This window comes from Harpegnathos saltator, unplaced genomic scaffold (assembly GCF_003227715.2).
Source record: "Harpegnathos saltator strain DR-91 unplaced genomic scaffold, Hsal_v8.6 scaffold103, whole genome shotgun sequence".
NCBI lineage: Eukaryota > Metazoa > Arthropoda > Insecta > Hymenoptera > Formicidae > Harpegnathos > Harpegnathos saltator.
In genome coordinates this window covers 659,268-679,421 of record NW_020229877.1, presented here as the reverse complement: position 1 = coordinate 679,421, position 20,154 = coordinate 659,268, and the positions used below count along the sequence as shown (strand labels likewise).

The following is a 20,154-nucleotide window of genomic DNA, read 5'->3' as shown; positions in this document are numbered from 1 at the left end:
TTTGATACTAAATATGTGTGAGTATATGTTTGATATCAAGGTAGTCAGAGAGATAAGAGATAATTTACCCACACCTTATCCCGTGCTCTATTATGTTAGTGATAAAAAGCCTACAAGACTGATCGCACAACTGCGTGATATATAGGTTGTGATTTTAGTGCTGTACACGTCTGTTGGTGTTGCGAACTCTTTATTTATTTAATAGTATTGTACCATGTGGCCTTATTACGAAACCGACGACTGGAGTGTCTTGCCAGCGGAACTCAACAGAAGGTGATTTATTAAACTTATACTATAGAGAAATAGGTTATATCACTATAAAGAGAGCACATCACAAGCCCAGTGTTTAATAACTGCTTTTTTCAAGGCCAACATTATACGAAGTAATATTGTAAGAGACATTGAATGATGCTCAACTATCTTAAAATGCTAAATATAACTAACTTTCGGTTGTTTATATCATACAAAAATAGTATGCCAGTAGTCACACTTTAAAATAATGTGGAATATAAGGGAATGATATATAAATTCTTATTCTTACTCTTGCTAAGTTGCTTTAATTAAAATTAGCTTTAAGAGTTGCTTAAATAAAAATTAGCTCACGTAAATATGTATCTGGAAGAAACAATACAACATCATGATGTTATCAATCGTGCAATGACACTTGCAAGAAAAACGCAAGCTTTTTTTGCTTGCTTGATTCAACAAATGAAACCTTATCTCGAGGACGAAGAAGCTGCTTCTGTCTTTCACAGGTTAAGAATTAAAATTATGATTCCGGCCTATCCCTATTTCTCTATACTAATTTACACCTGCTTACATCCATGTGCTTCGAAAATTCTGATTCTCAAGATCAGACAAGTTCGTATGCTTCTTAGCAGTCAAGCGAAAATAGTCTCTATGTACATTCGCGAACATAGAGACGCAATTATCGACTGCTCTTGTCTTAGCATCGGAGACGCGAAGAATCGACCCCGTCGAAATCACACGTCAGATTCGCCGTGCTTTCGACGGTCGCGCGAGTTATCCGAATTTCGCGCCTGTGCAATGGTGTCATATCCGCGACACCCTTTACACGTCGCGCTTATATGCTACGCGTAATGATTCTCGCGCGTTCACCTTCTTCCGCGGCCATCGCGCCTAGTTTTCGCGTGCCTCGTTGAATATAGGCGCGAGGTTATAATTCGAGCGTGCAGAAGATTCACGCTTGCCATTAGCATAGTCGAGTCGAAAAATCAACGAGAGATCAAACGTGGCCTCTCCTCTCACGCCGTTGCCCCCCTCCCCCCATGGAAAGACCCTGACGACGTCAGCGACGACGTCGACGACGGCAACGGCCATCTTTGAGTCTGCTGTCGCGCACCTATACGTGAAATTCCGCGCGGCGGACTGTCGTCGCGACAGCAGACAGACAGACAGAGAGATAGGAGGGAGAAAGAGGGAGAGTGAAAGAGAAAGAGAGAGTGAAAGTTTAAGGAAGAGAGATAGAACGTGGCTGCCGTGGGTAAGAGAGAGAGAAGGAGAAAAGGCGAGAGAAAAGAGAACGGTGCACGTCGTTAGGCGGCTCGACTATCGCGCGGGCGGGCTGCCAGCAGCAGAGCTAGTGTGCAGTGTGTGTGTGGTCTGTGGTCGACGACCGTGAATAGGGACTTCTTACAGTGGCTATGTTCATGGGGTTCACGGTGCGGATCAGCGACTAGCCTCCGCCTTCACGGGATCCGACGACGTCGCACGGTGTTAACGTACGTACCCACGTTGTCTCGTCGTCATCGGCGCAATCGTCAGCGTATAGTCGCGCCCGCCGAGATGATCTCTCGGATCTCGCACAGCTCGAGTATATACGAAATGTACCGGTGGCGCGTTTCCGAGTACCGAGTACCTCGAGTACACGTATATACAGAATGGCATCGCGGAGGCAGAAGCGTGAGGGGGCGCACGGCTCGCGACTGTCGCGAACGGCGAAACCACCGTCACCAACACGGTGAAATCGACTTTGGGAAAAGCGACGACTTCGCTCTGGTCGGCTCGGCAGGCCGGGTCATCGCCGTCGTGTTCTGTCCGTTCCCGTGGCACGTTCGTAACGGCCTACGGCCGTAATGTAAACACAGAAGGGAGGAGGACCAGAGCGCACGTTCCAACGTGGTGTGCACGAACTCGCGACATTGTCACGCCGGTCCCACAGCGAGCGAGCATTACTCCTCTTCGTCGCGTTCATTCCTGTCACGGACGTGCACTTTGCGCGCTCCTCGCATACGTTGGCCAGTGCGTGACGCAAGAAGTCAATCCTTTTGGCGAAACTCGGATCGTCGCGGATCCGCGGCGATCTTCACGACGATACTCCGCGCCGAACGCGGAGTTACGTTTGACAGCTGCGGCCTAACCCTTGATATCTTTGGTGTTCTTCGGTGCTGCAAACGATTCCTTTATGTAAGCGCCGTCGCTGATGTTTTGCAATATGCTGCTGCCGCGGGCGAGTCGCGCACGACGACGTTTCAGCATGTGAAATTATCGCTAGTTGTTAATATCATTATCGCGCTCTCGCTCGTTCGCTCGCTCTCTCTCTCTCTCTCTCTCTCTCTCTCTCTCTCGTACTCGATGCGATCGCCGATGCACCGCGAGTCCGGTACGTCCTTCACGCTCTTGCCGCGGAACGCGAATAACATGTGTCACGGCGATACATAATGCATTTTTGTTGCGCTGTATGTACGTGCTTCGCGCGATGAAGTCGCGTACCAGTACCCTATTTCACAAAGTGTTCTTGGAGCTTTGGTCCTCGTATTCGTCCTTCGTGTTCTTCCTTCTACGACTGTGAAACTGTGCGCAACGCGAGGCATAGTTACAAGTTGCTACCGTATAATTTCATGGGCTATTTAAATTTATGAGCCTTCAATAATTAGGGTGTTACTCAACACTTGTGTTGGCTTAATCTTGACCAGACCGTGACAGATATTTTCCTTCTTGAAAGGAAATTGTAAATTTGGTCCTACAGGTCTAATCAGAATTTAATTGCACATGCACATACACATGTGAGATACATGGTAAGAGAAAGAAAAACTGCAAGGTTACTTTGTGAAGTAGGGCGTAGCATTGAATATCTACCCAAAGTTTACATATAGAATATAAACTATAAGTTCGTCACATTGTTGGCAAGAGATACTAATTTTCTCCGTGATATATATGTTTGAAGATTAAATAATCTATAATCCATTAACATTATATGACTTTTACAATATTGTCATTGTCTTGTGTGTCCATTAGGAGGATAGCAGAATTCGTGTTTTGTACTCGTCTGTGTTTGGTTTTCATTGTGAAGCTTGTGGCATAGATTCAAAACTCAAGTTGAGAAACGATGAATGCCTCAGAACATGGGTAATGCATAATTATATGATTTCATGCACGTATGTAGATTAATAATGTTGAGTTGACATGGACAGAGATGACAATGAGAGAAATATCAATTGTAGTCATCTTCATCTCTGATATTTCCAATATCATACTTATCAATTTCAAAATCTGTATGTTTTATTTCCTAACAATGGACAGATGAAGCTTATACCTTGTGAGAGGTACAACTCTTATTTCATTTTTGTACCGCATATCTTAAGATAGATACAAAATATATCAAATTTTCTACAGAGTTGAGCCATTGAATACAAGTGTCATTGCATGACAAAACATACCCTATGAGACAGGAGTGTTTTATGCTTATAAACTAGCATGGGTGTGACTTTTTCAGGTTTAACCCAGCCTTTAACATGGCCTCCATAAAGCAAGCTTTCAATGAGGCTGTAGAGAGAGGTAGGTGTATTTGACGCAATGGATTCACAATGACCACAATAGCTAATCCTTGGAACATCTGATTCTGTTTGTTTGCTACCTGCATCTTTGTTTGCTTTCATATCCGAAGAGTAATCGAATCAAATTATTTTGGAGATAAATAAATCAGATAAATTTCTACAAAAAAAAAAAGAAGATTGCGAGTGATAATAGGAGCAAACTATAAAATTTGCAAACAGAATCAGTGGTTATTAAGCATAATGTCAATTAGTACTGATGACTTTTTCACACTTTGAAAGTCTCAACAGTTAGGATGCCTGCGCCTACACGGTTGAGGGATCTGATTAGACAAATACGAGCTGCGCGAACAGCAGCAGAAGAAAGAACAGTCGTTAACAAGGAGTGCGCGTACATTCGCTCGACGTTTAGAGAAGAAGATAGCGTATGGAGATGTCGTAACATCGCAAAGCTACTGTATATCCACATGCTGGGGTTTGTACTAAGATATAAATGTTCGATATAAGTATTCGATATCACGATTCGTAATATTTTGTTATTAAAATGATCGTATCGATAATGTTACAGATATCCAGCACATTTTGGCCAATTGGAATGCTTAAAACTCATCGCTTCGCCGAGATTCACAGACAAACGAATCGGTTATCTGGGGGCTATGTTATTGCTGGATGAACGGCAGGATGTACATCTCCTGATCACGAATTGTTTAAAAAAGTAATAACGCTCTACCTCTCTTGCTCCCAAGCGCATACATACGCAAAGAGGATTAATCGTTCTCCTTTGGTCGCAGTGACTTAAACAGTTCTACGCAATTTGTCATCGGTTTGGCGCTGTGCACTCTGGGTGCGATCGCGTCTCCGGAAATGGCGAGGGACCTGGCGGCCGAGGTCGAGAGATTGATGAAGTCGCCGAACGCATACATACGGAAGAAAGCGGCGCTCTGCGCCTTTCGGATCATCAGGCGTGTGCCGGAGCTGATGGAGATGTTTCTGCCGGCGACTCGCAGCTTAATCACCGAGAAGAATCACGGGGTCCTTATCACCGGCGTCACCCTCATCACAGAGATGTGCGAGAACAGCATCGACACGTTAAATCACTTCAAAAAGGTACAATTTCGATAGAGACTGTATTTCCTCCTCGTACGTGAGTTCTAGTGCAGGTTTACCGTAGGAATACGAGATTCGATGTCGTAAATCTGCCCGGCGATCGAGTCATAGCGTTGCATCATGTAATTCATCATAATGGTGTATATAATTAGATCCTAGTATTGTCGATATCGCGCGCGAAGTTAGTACAGTAGTACGGAAAGCCGCAGAAAAATGTATCTAGTGCGTATCGGTAGTGCAGCTACCTGTTTGACCTGGAATCGTTCGTCATAGGCGATGAAGTGGTACGTTCTCGCGCGTATAGCATATGGAAAAGAATGCAGTCTTGTCTCTTATACGAGCACAGATACGTCAAAATGGTGTCCGGCGAGAATACTTTATCGGTGTTATATTTTAATACGCGTTGCAGGATTGTTCCGGGAAATTTCCCGTAAAGCATTTCTGAGGAAAATTCCCGCTAACGTAGCATCGTGATTCCAAACACGTCCCCTCATTTTTATTCTTCATACACGCTTCTTTTTGCTCGAACAGCTTCGTTTAATGTAAACGTGCGCGAGTCCTCCTTTCCTGCTTCCCTTTAACATTGGAAGAAACATCGTCTGATTATGCAAGGCAATATCTCTCTCTCTCTCTCTCTCTCGCGAAACTTAATGCAAAATCTAATTCCGTTAAATTTATTGCTCGAACATATGCGTAATATAAGCGTTGGTTTTGTCTTTCTTAGGAATGCGGCCATCGTGAGGTAATATGCATATAAACGTATTCTCTGTATCTTTGCATGTACGCTTGTGTTACACAGACTTCATTCTTTTCTTTTATCTTGTCTAAAGCGAATTGCTCGAATTGCCAAAACGTGAAATTGACATCGCCTGCTTCGCTATGTTCTTTTTCCTTTCTCAATAGCTGCAAAGGTGCCGATCCGTTTACGTTTGTATCAGTTAACGTTGTAGGTATATCATTAATCATTCTAGCTTATTGTCACACGTGTGAATTCTTCGGTCCGTGAACATACGCCAAGTTACGCCTGGAAATATTATTATAAACGTAATTATAATATTCGTAATTGGCATGATTACATCTCTCGTACAGCTGCATGTTTATCTCGGCTTATTCGTGCGTAGAGATCTTTTTTATCATACATGCAGCCAAGCAGCTCACAACAATCGATATCTAAGATTAAAACAATCATTTCCAAGAAATTTACTTTTGATTGACTTGAGACTCGGACTTCTCGGAAATTATTCGAGTGAATCATGCGCCTACATTGTTATTATACTTCTATTGTATTACAATCACGCTTAATACATGAATTGTTATATTTGGTTAGTCAGAAGTTCGGTTTAAATGTTTATCCTCTTTTATACACAAATATTACTAATACTCAGATTACTTAATAGACAAATAATTTGATTGAGATTTGATTGATGATAATAGGTGATTAATTTGATTGACACTGCAATAAAGTGAAATTTGATTGGAAAATCGAAGCAGACCTCCTGACTAATCCGATATCTTATTACATTTTAATATATGTTACATATGAAAGTTTTATATGTATGTGATTCCACAAATGGCTTGTTCTGTCGATTGCTAATTATGTATTTAAAGTTGATACGTTCGAGTTAAGTGGAACACGCGATAGCGTCTTCGGAATAAAATGGTCATGGAGAAGAGTCTCGTTGCAGATTGTGCCAAATCTCGTAAGAATCTTGAAGAATCTGATCCTAGCTGGATACTCGCCCGAGCACGACGTGTCCGGAGTATCCGATCCGTTTCTTCAAGTAAAGATACTACGTCTGCTGCGCATCCTGGGACGCAACGATGTCGATGCATCCGAGGCCATGAACGACATTCTCGCTCAAGTCGCGACCAACACGGAAACCAGCAAAAACGTCGGCAACACGATACTTTACGAGACGGTTCTATCAATCATGGACATCAAGTCGGAGAGCGGACTCCGGGTTTTAGCGGTCAACATACTGGGCAGATTTTTATTGAATAACGACAAGAATATCAGATATGTGGCCTTGAATACGTTGCTGAAGACGGTTTACGTGGATACGAGCGCGGTGCAGAGACATCGATCGACAATTCTGGTGAGATATCTATCCATAGATTTATTTTTACTTGAGAAATAAAAGTTGACATCTTGAAAGCAATGGCTCTTTTATTCTTACTAATTGTGTACAGTTAAAGATTAATGTCTCTTTATGTACACTAATGTATTTCAGGAGTGTTTAAAAGATCCGGACGTATCGATCAGAAGGCGCGCGATGGAGCTGAGTTTTGCGTTGGTGAATTTCAGTAACATCAGAAACATGATGAAAGAATTACTTTTGTTCTTGGAACGGGCGGACCCGGAATTTAAGGCTCAATGCAGCAGCAATATCGTAATGTCTGCGGAAAGATTTGCACCGAATAAGCGTTGGCATCTCGAGACATTGTTCAAAGTGCTCGTTGCGGTATGTATTTATACAATATTACATATTACAGAATACGACAGTGGGAGTTACGATTATTGAGATATCCGATTCGCACTTCAGGCTGGTAATTACGTGCGAGATGACGTGGTGGCGTGCACGATACAGTTGATCTCGGAGACGCAGATTCAACAGAGTTATGCCGCGAGCGCGTTATGGCGAGCATTGGAGAAGGACACGTCCGACAAGCAACCGTTGGCGCAAGTTGCCACATGGTGCATCGGCGAGTATGGCGATATGTTACTGTATGGCCCGCCGTCAGAGGATGCCGAAACTCCAGTCAACGTAAGTTTAGCTGTAACAATAGTAATGTATTTGGCCATAATTTTTACCGAAATTTTAGAAAAATAAGAAAAAAACTCTCAATTACATTTTCAGATCACATTTCTTTCGTGAATCATAGTCAAATTTTATTTCAATTTTAATTTAATAATGATACTTTAAACTCTTATCGTAGCTGACGGAGGACGAAATAATCGATGTTTATCAAAGGCTGCTCTGGAATCCGCAGAATACTGTGGTCACGAAACAGTACACCTTGCTGTCCCTTACGAAATTGAGCACGAGGTTCCAGAAAGGTCACGAGTCAGTATCGCTTCCGGTCGTCCGCGATTATCTTAAGAAATCCGCTTTCACACTGCGACGCCATGCTCTGTAATCACGTAATACTCTGTTATTACAGGAAAATTCGCCAGATCATAGATACGTTTGGTAGCAATTTGCATATCGAATTACAGCAGAGAGGTATCGAGTTCTCGCAGTTGTTCCGGAAGTATGATCACTTGCGACCTGCGTTACTTGAGAGAATGCCGCCGATGGAAACCGCACGACCGCAGGCTAACGGTATCATAGGCATGGTGAACGGCGAGCCGGAACCGGAAGATGAAAAGTCTACGATAATCGAACCAGCTGCGACTACATCCGATTCGGTAAGTAATATTGCGTTGGATCCTTTTTCCTTTCCTATGTAATTATATGGCGCACACACATTTTTTACCTTTGATATATCTTAGTGATATTGATTAGATCAAATGATTAATTCTCAGTTTTACCTTTGACTTTAAACTCTACTTTTATTTATTCTTCATGCATCTTTCATTCACATACATACATACACCTTTTTCACTTTGAGAAATAATAAAATACTGCATTGAACGGATACTTTATTTTATTTGATTTTGCAGAGTGCACTTTTAGACTTACTTGGAACTACGGATGTGGGAGCGACGATGCCGGCGACAACAAGTAAAAACCCTTCCCCAAGCTCGACCGCGGCGACGCATAATAACGACCTGTTGGACTTGCTCGGAAGTTTGGATTTAAATACGCCCACGCCTGCACCTACGCTACCATCACAGCCACAGGCATCTACTCCAGTATTTAGTCCTACTATCACCAGCAACAGCAGCTTCCTGGTGGATGGATTGCTCAGCACCCCTTCGGTTCAAAACGGTTCGGTGTTTCTGAAACACAATAAAAATATCTTGGATTTGCTTATTATGTACATTATTTTCACGATAAATTTGTAATTGCAGATACACCAAGCATGGTTGTCTTGGACAAATCGGGACTCAAAATAACGTTCAAATTAGAAAGACCGCCCGATATCCCTGATCTATTAATCATAAATATGTTGGCTCAAAACTCCGGAAGCACCATTTTAACCGATTTTCTCTTTCAAGCAGCAGTTCCTAGGGTTAGACGCGAATTATGTATATTTAAAGATCCCGTAACACTATATATTCACTGTACATCTAATTTACAAACGTTTATCCACTTGCAGACATTCCAACTACAAATGTTATCGCCGTCGAGTACCGTCATTCCGCCATCTGGTCAAGTAACTCAAGTGCTAAGAGTCACAAATATGAACAGAGTCAGTCGCAAATATCCATACGTCTATTGATATAACATCGAAACTTGAAACTGAGGGGTTCTAAATCATCTGTGTCTTTTTCTTTACAGGCACAATTACGAATGAGACTACGTATATCGTATACAGGCCCAGCTGGGCCAGTTTTGGAGCAAACGGAAGTGAATAACTTTCCTCTTTCGACATCGCAGTGACAAGATATAATACAAAAAACATTTGTACATATGCCTGCCTAAACTAATTAACTGAATCTAAAGACAGACTGAGAGAAAAAAAGAAAAGAAACACGCAATGTCGTCTCTTCGTCGTGAGGAAACAGTGAAACATACTTGGCAAATGGATATATCTCTAACAACACAAACGTTTTTAATTAATTAATTAAGCAACTGAACCCTTGCATATACGGCGTGGATGAGGCGTGATTTAAACTTTGCGAGGATCTCTGAGCTCGAGACGGGACGGCGAAATGCGCGATTTAATTTTCTCATTCGAATGTCGCGTGTGAATAATTCGCGATATTCACAAGAATGAATTTCGCAAAAAGGTATCAATTAATTCTCTCGGCGCGCGTGTGTATGTGAAAGCTGTCACGAATCTGTGTGTGTATGCGCGGACGTGTACGCCTCGGAGTTTTTCGTGAGTTGGTTCGCGTGTCATTTCCCTCATTATTGTTTTCACATAACTTTATCGCGCGGGAGAAGAAGGAGAGGATCAGTAAGTGCTTCTCATACATTATATGTCGCCTGTGTGTGAGAGAATGCAAAGAGCAAGAGAGAAAGAGAGGAAAAAGATGTATTTTTTCTAAACTAAAACACGCGGAGCCGTTAAGGAAATATTGTACTCGATCGCATTCCCGTCGTTTTACGGCTACTAAATTAGCGCGTAATTTCTCACGTAGGCTAAAGAAATGAGATAGGAAACAGAAATGTAGAAAACAAATAAGAGAAGACAAGCAGAGATATACACATGCATATACACATACACATACACAACGCATGCCACTTGAGAGAAACACCGGTTCAGAAAGGAAAGAGTTCCGTCACCGAAAGTGCTGTCGCGCTGCCCCTGTTATCGACGAGAAGGAGCTTAACTCTCGCTGTAACAAATCGATCTTTTTCTACTACACGTGTTTGTAAGTAAGACACCAGATGACGCGGTATCGTCCTGTAAATAATTATTAGATAATCGCAATGTGAAGTGTGAGAAAATTCTTACGAGGGATAAAAACGAACAGAAATGCGAAACGCGGATTCTTTTTAATATGTGTACATGCAATAGAAAGACTTTAATTCAATAACAAATAACGAGTTATATTACCTAAGTTTTCGTCCTCGGTAGATATTTTTCTTTTTTAAAGGGGGAATACACAATACCTACGCTACTCACACGCTCCATATACACACACACACACACACACACACACACACACACATCACACATATACAGACGCCTACGATGCATGAGTGTGTTATGTGCGTAGCGATTCACACAGTTTCGAACGTATTCGGAGTACAGAGTAACATTGGAGGGCTGAATTCTGATTGTCATGTTATCTGTATCGCGCGTATGTATGTATGTATGTCGATTTATCGCACCTGTGAGTATTATTATCGCAAGCGATTATCCGTTATGTCATGTTTCTCAAAGCTGCAAGTCGGAACAATTGCACGCGCGAGAAAGATACAATCGTATTCAGTATTCTCTTTTTGCTCGATTGTATATTTTTACTAAGTTAATTCTAACAAAGATCACACGAGATAACACGAGCGGACAATTAGATGCCATAATACACTGACGTAAATATCTTTGGTTGAAAAATTGTAACGCGAAACGGGAGAACAAAATTCGACGTTTTAAGATTGATTTTATTCGCAAACTGTGGCCAAATTTGTACAGACATAAAAAACGTATAAAGTTAAGGAACAATTATACATGCGTTGAAACCAGAAAACAGTCGGCTCTACTTTTTAAGTTATCCCGTGTTCAAACTGAGAATATTTTTAAGTTGTGCGCCAAACACCAACATCAAATTGATAATGAAATAATTTCGGTATACACGTCCGTTTTCATTGTCTAATCTTAGAATTCTCAATTTATCGCTCGATTCAAGTCGCATTCGCAATGTCGGGTGTCGCTGTGAGTGATGTTGCTTGTATGTGTATATATGTCCAGCAGAAAAGAGAAATGTATGGATATAACTCGCTCATATTTAATATCGTGTTCATATGATTATATATATATATATATATGTATACTTTATCGAATTTCTACGCGAGAGCGTCCGTGACGAGGGACAAATGTGAGTTCTACATATAGGTATACAGATTAGAAAGAATAGTATACCGGGAGTAATAGTTGGCGAACCGTTTCCAGATATCTATTTTCTCTAGATTTTCCTACGAATTAGGTTAAAAAATGGAACACGCTGATTGTACTTAATTATTTAATTCGCTCCGCGATGTGACACCATTATAGCGAGTATACTAGTAAATGTAGATGTGTGTATATATATATATATATATACACACACACACACACATATAGATACTTCATTTTAAGAGCGCCGATCTGGCACCTTTTCCTCAATTCATATATCATACGTTTACTTTTGATTTTTTAAACGGAAAATTTTCTATAAAGTCTTCTCGAAGGTTTGCGATTAGGTTTACGATTGAGTATACAACTTTACGCATTTTAGCTCCGTCCCTAAATACGTTGTTGTACGAGATGCGAGAGTAAGAGAAAGAATGTGAGATGTAGGAGTTATATTAATTAGAACAGGTGGGTGCGTTTCTGAGTGGCCTTGTCCTAAAGTCTGTGACACAGCGCGTCAGCCCTTCAGTGGGGGTTTGCTCTGCCTACTTGTTCTGAATATTATATATTAGTTTTATAAACATACCTATATATATATATATATATGTGTATATGATGTGTATATATATATATATATATACACACATACATATATAAATATATATATATATATACATACACGAGGATATTGATTAATGATAAAAGTGCTGTATATATACTTTCTAGCGAATCGAGGTGTGAAAATAAAATGTATTTTTATTCCATTACGTTTTCAGAGTTCGCCGTTCGCGTATGCTATTTGTGTTCTACTAAAATCATAGGAACTGTGGAACGCTGTCTGAATTAGATTATGCAATAATCACAATTATCGATATTTTATCCGTTTTTATTTCTCGATCTTAAAAATTTCAAGACGATCTGTGATGAGACAAGCGATCTTGGTCGAACGTCTTGCGAAGTAAAGAGTAGCAGTAACCAAAAAATTAGTTTTACAAGATACATGATGATTTTAATTACAAACACAATTTTCGTACTTGAAATATCGTCATTGCGCATTTCACAAAATCTCATTACTTCTGTTGAGGATCGCTCATATTGCCGCCAACGTGATTGAACAGTCTGTCCTTGATTATTTGCGCCATTAAACCGTGAATAACTTCGATAGTAGTCTTACAGCTGTCTCTGGTTGCCTTTATGAGCTTCTCCACTGTGCTACGATCATGGGGATCTGTGCCACCCAGGACAAATCCTCTTCCTAACGCTACTTCAGACTGTTCTAACTTGTCCGACAGATCGAAAATCTGCCCTGTGGTGTAATCCGCGTTTGTTAACAAGCTGGAGGAGCTCAAGGTATTCACCCAATACTTATTCCACAATGAGTCGAGCAGTCGTCTGTCCAACGAAGATTTGAAATAGGATACCTCCAGAGAATAGTATTGTTTGCAATGAACACCGAAATCTTCGATTTTGTTCAGGGGTATCGTTTGGTATTCCGACGGCTCCTCATTTGCTGGTTTATATCCCTGGAAATAATAATTAATACATTGCAATAATTCGGTACTAATTGTATCTCGGACAAAGAATATTAAAAATCGCATCAATAAACTGTGCGCCGATTATTTTATCGATACGATCTTTCAATTTCACGAAAAAAGTTGTTAAAATTTCAAAAAGAAACGTTATTTCTATCGGATCAAAGGATTTTGTTCAAAGAATATTGTAACATACCTTAGGGTAGGTTCTGAATGCACCTAGGCAAACTTTGCCAGCAGATATGGTTCTCACAGGGTCAATGACGATCGCGACAAACGGTTCTTGGAAGTTTTGATTGAGCATCTGAGTTGATACATCAATCCCGGATAACCAGCATCCATATCCAGGATGACTATGATACCAACCAATTGCATTTTCTTGTCTACCAACCTGAAAAATGAAACAGATTATAACTGATTATTTCCATATTCCAGCAAGATATTCTTTGTTGCAAAGATGTACTATATATACCTGTTTAGCTGCTTCAATGTAAGCAGTCATATATTCGTAAGCTTGAGCTTGAGCGTTTACTCTAGTTTCTGTTCCTTCAACTGGCAAGGCAAAAGAATCCATCACAATCATTGTATTTGCTGTTACTTTACCAAGCAAAAGACCCATCACCTCCAGTGTCCCACCGGATCGTGCATGCATGACCATTTTTAGTAAAGCTAGCGCGGATATTTTGATATCTTTGAAGAAATGTGGGCTGAAAATGAAATATATTAAGATAGAGTCTATATTTGTCAACTTTTCTATTTCTAAATCACTAGTGTCTTACTCTTTCTCCCATGGTTTGGCAGTTAATATATCCTGTTGTTCTTTCCTGTCGTATCTGTAAATCTCGTCAATTGTGCTGATGGTCTCGATGTTATTCGCCAGTTCCCATGTCTTCTGTGCGATGGTATTCTGGTCCGAAGACGTGCTAGCCATACTTTTAAATAAATCAACATTATCAGATCCACTGGTCATTTCGATCGATAATGGTTCATTTGTGTTATCTTTTCTTTCAACCGTTAAATCACTAGGGTCCATTTCTTCTACTAACAAGCTATTATTATTATCCATCGAGAGATGTACATTATTATAATCCATCTCTGACAAGCGACAACAAATGATACAAGTAAACTGAGTAATGATAAAAATCCAATCTATCGTAATGTCAAGAGGTGACTTGTGTGCTTGCTGTTGTGTGTAGCGTGACTATATATAATGTAGGCATATATATATTATATATATACAGGAATTGGATCAGTGCGGCAGAGGTGATTTTAGCGAGTGTAAATAAGCGCAGATTGTTACGTGTTGTGCTACTCGGTTTGCTAAAAATATGTTAGAAAACAATACGTTCCCAGGCAAACATAAATCTCCTCATATCATGTGAGAGGTTAAGATCATCGAAGGGCATCAAATTTGTCAACAACACTGCTCAATGTAATTATGGCAAAGTGCGTATACTAACTGGACGTTAGTCACTCGTATTTCTTTAAAATACAATCGCGAATCACGGCTCTGCCGATCACACACACATAGCTTTGACAAAGCGTTCAGAATGCTATCACACGTCCGTTGCTTTTCTGTCAGTTAACTATGCGCTTGCAGCCAGAAAGTGGTTAGAAGCGTAGTATATATGTATCTACGCTCTCTCTCTCTCTCTCTGCCTCTCTCTCTCTCTCTCTCTCTCTCAATCTTATTATACTATATTTATATATATGGCTTATACGATATATCGATATATTTCTCGAGTTATCGATTCTCTCGACACTCTATATCGTTACCGTTTATTACAAAACTATCGACGTAATTCGAATTATTCGCAGTAGACTTGATACGCGATTTCCCCTCTTTTGTCCACAAACATTTAATGTAATGATTATCGCGGTGACTGATCTATCGAGTTTTCCGTTGATGCCTTTCGATTACAGAGTAGTTGCGAAGGTATACGGACGGCAAGAGAACGAACTCGATATCAGACGGAAGGTTGAAGGAAGACGACATGGCAACTGGAAGGCCGAATGCGTCCGAAGCTAGCACATGCACGAACACGTACGAGTTTCGAAATGTCGAAGGGTCGGGATGTCACAGGTATAGCGGGAGTTGTCAAAGAGTTGGGCTGACGCGCTGAAGATGTCAGGGCTGGAGAGTCGGGGCGCTTGATTGTACCTCGGCCACTCGAGCCAGTCGAGCTCGCGCACGGCCCTGCCGATCACCGTGGTGACGGCGTGTCCAAGCTGAGAGCGTCCGGCTTACAACGCCCGTGGTGACGAGCGCACTCGCATGCGATCCAAATAGTCGCCGTGTCATATTAATAAAGCGCGTGTGCAATGGGACGGGCGTTCGTCTGTTTTCGCTACTTTCTGATGTTCGGCGCGGTCGTTCTCGGAGTAAGTTTTGACACGCTCTCGTGATGATCGTCATCAGCGCGTGATTAGAGAGAGGTGCGCCGGTGATATGCGACACGATGATCCTCGTGAGGGAGGACGCAACAACACACACAGCGAACGATGACACCGGGTTGAAAGAGTTTCGGAAATGGTGGCTCACGTCGCAGGTGTCGTTGCACCGCGGCATTCGATCGAGATCTAGCCCGTGGGCTATTAATAGAGGTCTGTCCGCCGCTTCGGTTGCGCTTTCTACGATTCTTTGCCTCGTTTCCCCGTTTTCTTTCTTTCTTTCTGTTGATTTCGTTTTCGAGAGCGCTGTGCATTCGACGCATCTTCCGCTTCGCGTTGTCTCTTTGTCACTCGGCTGAGCCATCCGCGCGACGCTTTGGTGAATCTATATAGATCATCTGCTCGTTTCTCGAAGAATTGAAATAGTGCGCGCTGCGGTGTAATAAAAGAGTGAAAGAAAGTATATTTGTTTGATTTTCACTTATCGCACAAGTTTACAAGTTCTCCGAGAACGAGCAGACCTTATGTGTGCTCATCTATATTATCTGTTTATCGAGACGCATGTGATTATGCATGTATCCCATTCACAAGCAAGGGAAAGCGCAATCGAATCGAACGGCGATCGCGCGCAGCTGCAAACCGCAGCTGCTGAGGTCGTTCGTAATTGACGATGACTTGCACGCATTCGAGAATTCGACAATACTCTTCGGCGCATTTGTGTTTCTGAGCGAGGTGATGCATGTCGTTGATCATCAGGATAAATTACTGCGATCTCGAAAGAATGTAATCATTATGAATGTATTATTGAATGATTATCACTGAAGCATCGACGTAGAGAAGTTTTCTTATGTCATTCGATACTTTCTCGATCGTTTTTCCACGGAATTCGATCGTCTTTTCACGTTGTTTCCGGCTTTGGTTAATTTTGAAACAGTTCGTTGTCTATCACTTCTTTTAATCGTTTACGTAAAGAAACGTAGCTTACGTAAAGAAGCGGAATTACACGTTGCACGTTACGGTTATTTTTACGGTACGTACTGGTTAATGGAAGGTAACGAGAGCTGAAGGAGACTTTGTGGCAATTGCGGAACGACCTAATTAAGACTTTACTCCGTCGCCGCGATTGTGGAAGTATATAATATCATGTGTACATTTAGATTTCACGATAGCGCCGGTGAGATACTCCATTTGTTTGTTCCCTTCTAAGCTTTTCAGTTTGCATCGTCCGTTTAGACATGCAACTTTAATTTTAGTAATACTTGCTTTCATGTGTTGATTACTTATCTTTATAATTAACGGCAGTCGTTTACTTCTGAAATAAATGTCCCGAGCTTAACATTTACTTCACGATGAAACATCGCGTCGTTTTATTAGCGGCGATCGTTTCAGAGATTTCAATATATGGTCTTAGAGGTTGAGATATTAGAGGAGTGCCTCACTCTAGATAATCTATCATTACTTACTCGCTGATAACCTGTCCCATCGATAAGATCACATCATCCAGAGTTTGCTAACGCACATCGACTTCGAAGAAGATAGAGTTGCAGGGAAAACACGGAAAAATCAATTTCTACTTCAGCATTTATATCCGTCCAATGATTATAGTATGACTAGCATTCTAGAGATTGAACTTTTCAACGAAAGATTATATTGTTTATAGTATGAACGCGTTAAAACAATCGTTAATCAGAATTATAATGTTTCAAGGCTCAACCTTCTACTTATTCAATGTCACGTATCCCCTATTGTTGTCTATTTTTCTATACTACCGTGATTCGCAAGAATTGTAAAATCACGCGACTGATATAAAATAACTCGATTCGTGAAATTGATTTTCTGCTGTCCGAAAACGAAAGATTCCTGCGGATATCTCGATTTCTATTCGGTTGAATCGGTCATCTCAAGATCCAAGTTTTTAATTTAATAAATTATAGAGAACAAATAAGTATATCGTTGCTCGTCTTTCGAGTTTTCGTCTGGCTCCCATTCTGTTTCCAGAACTGATCTCTTTTCCGTGTAATTGCAACGATACGAACCACGGCGACGCATCGGCGACGCTAAAGAAGGTCTGTTTTATTCTTTTTTTTTTTCCCCGCAGCTTTCCGGAGCGATCACGAGCATATTCTCCGGTTACTTCATTTATCAGCTGCACGAATATGCGCCGCTCACGCCTGACAATGTATGCGGCTCGTCTGCCACTTTACTGACGATGGGGGTCATCACCTGTGGTGTCGGATGGTTCGCCTTTCAGTTCTTGAATTTTTCCAACAGGGGCCAAGTCATAACCGTAAGCCGATCTTCTCTCTTTCCTCTCATACTCATACATCGAATATAACTTATTACTCGGCGACGTAAACGAAAATCTTTTTCTCACGCCCAGTTCGCTGTAACATTGACGATCATCACGGTAACCGAACTCGGCGTCGGGATTTGGGCCTTGGTGCGACACGAACAAGTAGACGTCTTGCCGTCCGCGCGACTCGAAGAGAACTTTGCTCTTGCGACTACGGATCAGAAATCTAGTTGGGATCACATGCAGTCAAAGGTGAATATTGTATCAGCATATATATTTGGATATTACATATTTTACAGTGCGAGTTACATCAGTTAAATTACATCTCGATAGATGCAACAATAAAATGTATATTATAAAATGCAGACATACATGTACAATGAGATAAGACTGTATGGAAAAAATTTGGTACGTGTAACTAATCTTCTGTTATCTGGGAGTTAGACGAAACTTCTGTTGTGGGGACGAAATTCTTGAAAGAGATTTGTATTCAGTCAATCATTCTCGGTTACTTCAACTGAGCTTTGACCCGGTCAAGTGTTTAGAATAGTTTCAGTCGCGATAACAAAGATATGCTTTCTTCTCGCCGAACTTTTGTCTGGCCTTTTATATTGTTACACAAACTATGATCTTTTCTCCATGTGTAAGTTGAAAACTACTGAAGTGATCGAATTGAGATTCCAATTAAAAATATAAAATCGCAGCTGCACTGTTGCGGAATAGACGGACCGGCTGACTACCGCGGGCACAACTCGATTCCTTGGTCTTGCTGCAACACAACCAACTCGGCGAACGATAACAGTACCGAGGGCGCTTGCACTAATATTTACAAGCGTGGGTGTCAGCACGTAGTGATAAATCGAACCAGGTCGATTCTCCTGTACGTTTTCCTGCTGGCTTTGTGCTCTGTCCTGCTACAGGTGAGTGACCTGCTCCCCTTCCAGAGTAGCCCCTAGTTCGTAAACTGGCTAACCAGCACGCGTATGCCGATCGATTTCAGGTCTCCTTCATATTGTGCATATTCTGTTACGCTAAGATCTACAGAAAGAAAATGGAGAAGAGGGTACAATTGGAGATCGGCAAGCGCGCAAGCGAGCCAGACACGAAAGACAATCTTCTGGCACGCCGATCGAAACATCTGAACAATGTCGACGACTCCTAGCCAATGCCGCGAAGCGTGAACGGTGAGAGTGTACGTCATTTAAGGACGTTGCGTCACTGTGATATGCGAAGTACATTTCGCGTAGTGACAATATCGACGGTGTACAGATACACGGGTGATATTGACGTTGCTTCTGCAATGCAGTACGATCCGGGTGTGTCAAAAAGTATCCCAGCAACGGATTTCTCGGCAAATTTCCAGTCGATCTGTCCCCAGGAGTTGATAAAAAATTCGCGGTATTAGGCGTGGAATTGTTTGACGAATGAATCTCGATTGAGATCTTCGATAAGATAAGGCTGATTGAAAGAACAATTTTTTTTTTGCGACCGGAGATATGAATGCCTTTTGAAGTGCCTTCTATATTTCTCGTTACAACTTCCTTCGGGGAAACTTGGACAGCAGACTTGTCAAGATATTTATTCCTAAAATACTTCTTGACACATAGACTTCGGACATTCTGTATGAAAATAAGAACAATCGCATGCCGAGAAGCGCTAAAAATGTTTACATCTTCTTCGTACTGCCGTTTCATTAGTACCTCATAGATTTCCTTTTTGAGAATCGAGCATTTTCTTTTGTTTGTCCCCTTGATACGATTTTATATTTATTTCTATAGCTATGTCGCAAGAGTTGCATTTTTATTTCGAAGATACAAAATCGCTTTATTACAGCGGAACAAAACTGTAAGTAATAAAGCGATTTCTAGGAATAAAACTTGCATTGACATTCGTGAGGCTTTTCGTTGATTAAAGCAAATTTTAAACAATACGCGATAAAATTCTATTTATATGAAAATGAAATTATAAATAGAACTCTGTCTTAAATTCTATTGCGAATTATAGATCATTTAAAGCAGGCTTTAGTTTGTACTTAAGACTTTGTTAGTCAGTGCAGCTAATAAATAGGCAATAAGGTGCACAGTGCAATGCTTCATATCAATAATGCAAAGGAAACTAATATAGAGTATTGAGTATATATGCATCATTCACTTATCTTGTATCACTTGAAAACACTTGAATGACTTTAGATTAGCAGAATGTAATTACAAGATATTAATTCTTTTTTAACGGAAATATAGAGTAATTGTTAATATGGCTGTAGCTTCTTTTTCTGAATCATTAGATTCTTTACTTATGCTTACATTCGCCGCAGATTTTCTTTTCTCATTATTAAATGATTTCCAGTATTAAATGGAGAACAAATCTTTTA

General features: G+C 41.0%; 3 protein-coding genes across 11 annotated transcripts; 2 read left to right on the top strand and 1 right to left on the bottom strand.

Moving 5' to 3' along the window:
* The first annotated feature begins 57 nt into the window (after nucleotides 1-57).
* Nucleotides 58-11,462, top strand: AP-1gamma (adaptor protein complex 1, gamma subunit). 6 transcript variants are annotated; one of them, XM_025299019.1, is made up of 16 exons: nucleotides 1,130-1,742; nucleotides 3,259-3,369; nucleotides 3,737-3,798; nucleotides 4,086-4,269; nucleotides 4,363-4,509; nucleotides 4,586-4,901; nucleotides 5,626-5,643; nucleotides 6,587-6,997; nucleotides 7,133-7,363; nucleotides 7,445-7,666; nucleotides 7,839-7,966; nucleotides 8,064-8,310; nucleotides 8,566-8,833; nucleotides 8,917-9,077; nucleotides 9,165-9,257; nucleotides 9,347-9,486. In XM_025299019.1, exons 2-16 carry the CDS (start codon nucleotides 3,350-3,352, stop codon nucleotides 9,446-9,448), a joined length of 2,610 nt encoding a protein of 869 aa, XP_025154804.1. In that variant the 5' UTR covers nucleotides 1,130-1,742; nucleotides 3,259-3,349; the 3' UTR covers nucleotides 9,449-9,486. The 6 variants fall into 6 exon arrangements, with proteins under 6 accessions (XP_025154793.1, XP_011147632.1, XP_011147631.1 ...); XM_025299016.1 differs by having other exon boundaries at nucleotides 1,131-1,742; nucleotides 4,077-4,269; XM_025299008.1 differs by lacking the exons at nucleotides 1,130-1,742; nucleotides 3,259-3,369 and adding an exon at nucleotides 58-273 and having other exon boundaries at nucleotides 4,077-4,269; nucleotides 9,347-11,462.
* Nucleotides 11,463-12,554: 1,092 nt separating this feature from the next.
* Nucleotides 12,555-15,110, bottom strand: CSN5 (COP9 signalosome subunit 5). 3 transcript variants are annotated; one of them, XM_025299039.1, is made up of 5 exons: nucleotides 15,061-15,110; nucleotides 13,879-14,031; nucleotides 13,572-13,806; nucleotides 13,296-13,490; nucleotides 12,555-13,090 (listed from the first exon to the last, which is right to left on the bottom strand). In XM_025299039.1, the coding sequence occupies exons 1-5, from the start codon at nucleotides 15,093-15,095 to the stop codon at nucleotides 12,638-12,640; spliced, it is 1,071 nt and encodes a 356-aa protein (XP_025154824.1). In that variant the 5' UTR covers nucleotides 15,096-15,110; the 3' UTR covers nucleotides 12,555-12,637. The 3 variants fall into 3 exon arrangements, with proteins under 3 accessions (XP_025154824.1, XP_011147629.1, XP_011147627.1); XM_011149327.3 differs by lacking the exon at nucleotides 15,061-15,110 and adding an exon at nucleotides 14,560-14,734; XM_011149325.3 differs by lacking the exon at nucleotides 15,061-15,110 and having other exon boundaries at nucleotides 13,879-14,715.
* Nucleotides 15,105-20,035, top strand: LOC105188070 (leukocyte surface antigen CD53). 2 transcript variants are annotated; one of them, XM_011149324.3, is made up of 5 exons: nucleotides 15,105-15,182; nucleotides 17,589-17,777; nucleotides 17,871-18,035; nucleotides 18,488-18,703; nucleotides 18,784-20,035. In XM_011149324.3, the coding sequence occupies exons 1-5, from the start codon at nucleotides 15,132-15,134 to the stop codon at nucleotides 18,943-18,945; spliced, it is 783 nt and encodes a 260-aa protein (XP_011147626.1). In that variant the 5' UTR covers nucleotides 15,105-15,131; the 3' UTR covers nucleotides 18,946-20,035. The 2 variants fall into 2 exon arrangements, with proteins under 2 accessions (XP_011147626.1, XP_011147625.1); XM_011149323.3 differs by lacking the exon at nucleotides 15,105-15,182 and adding an exon at nucleotides 15,274-15,481.
* The last annotated feature ends 119 nt before the right edge of the window (nucleotides 20,036-20,154 follow it).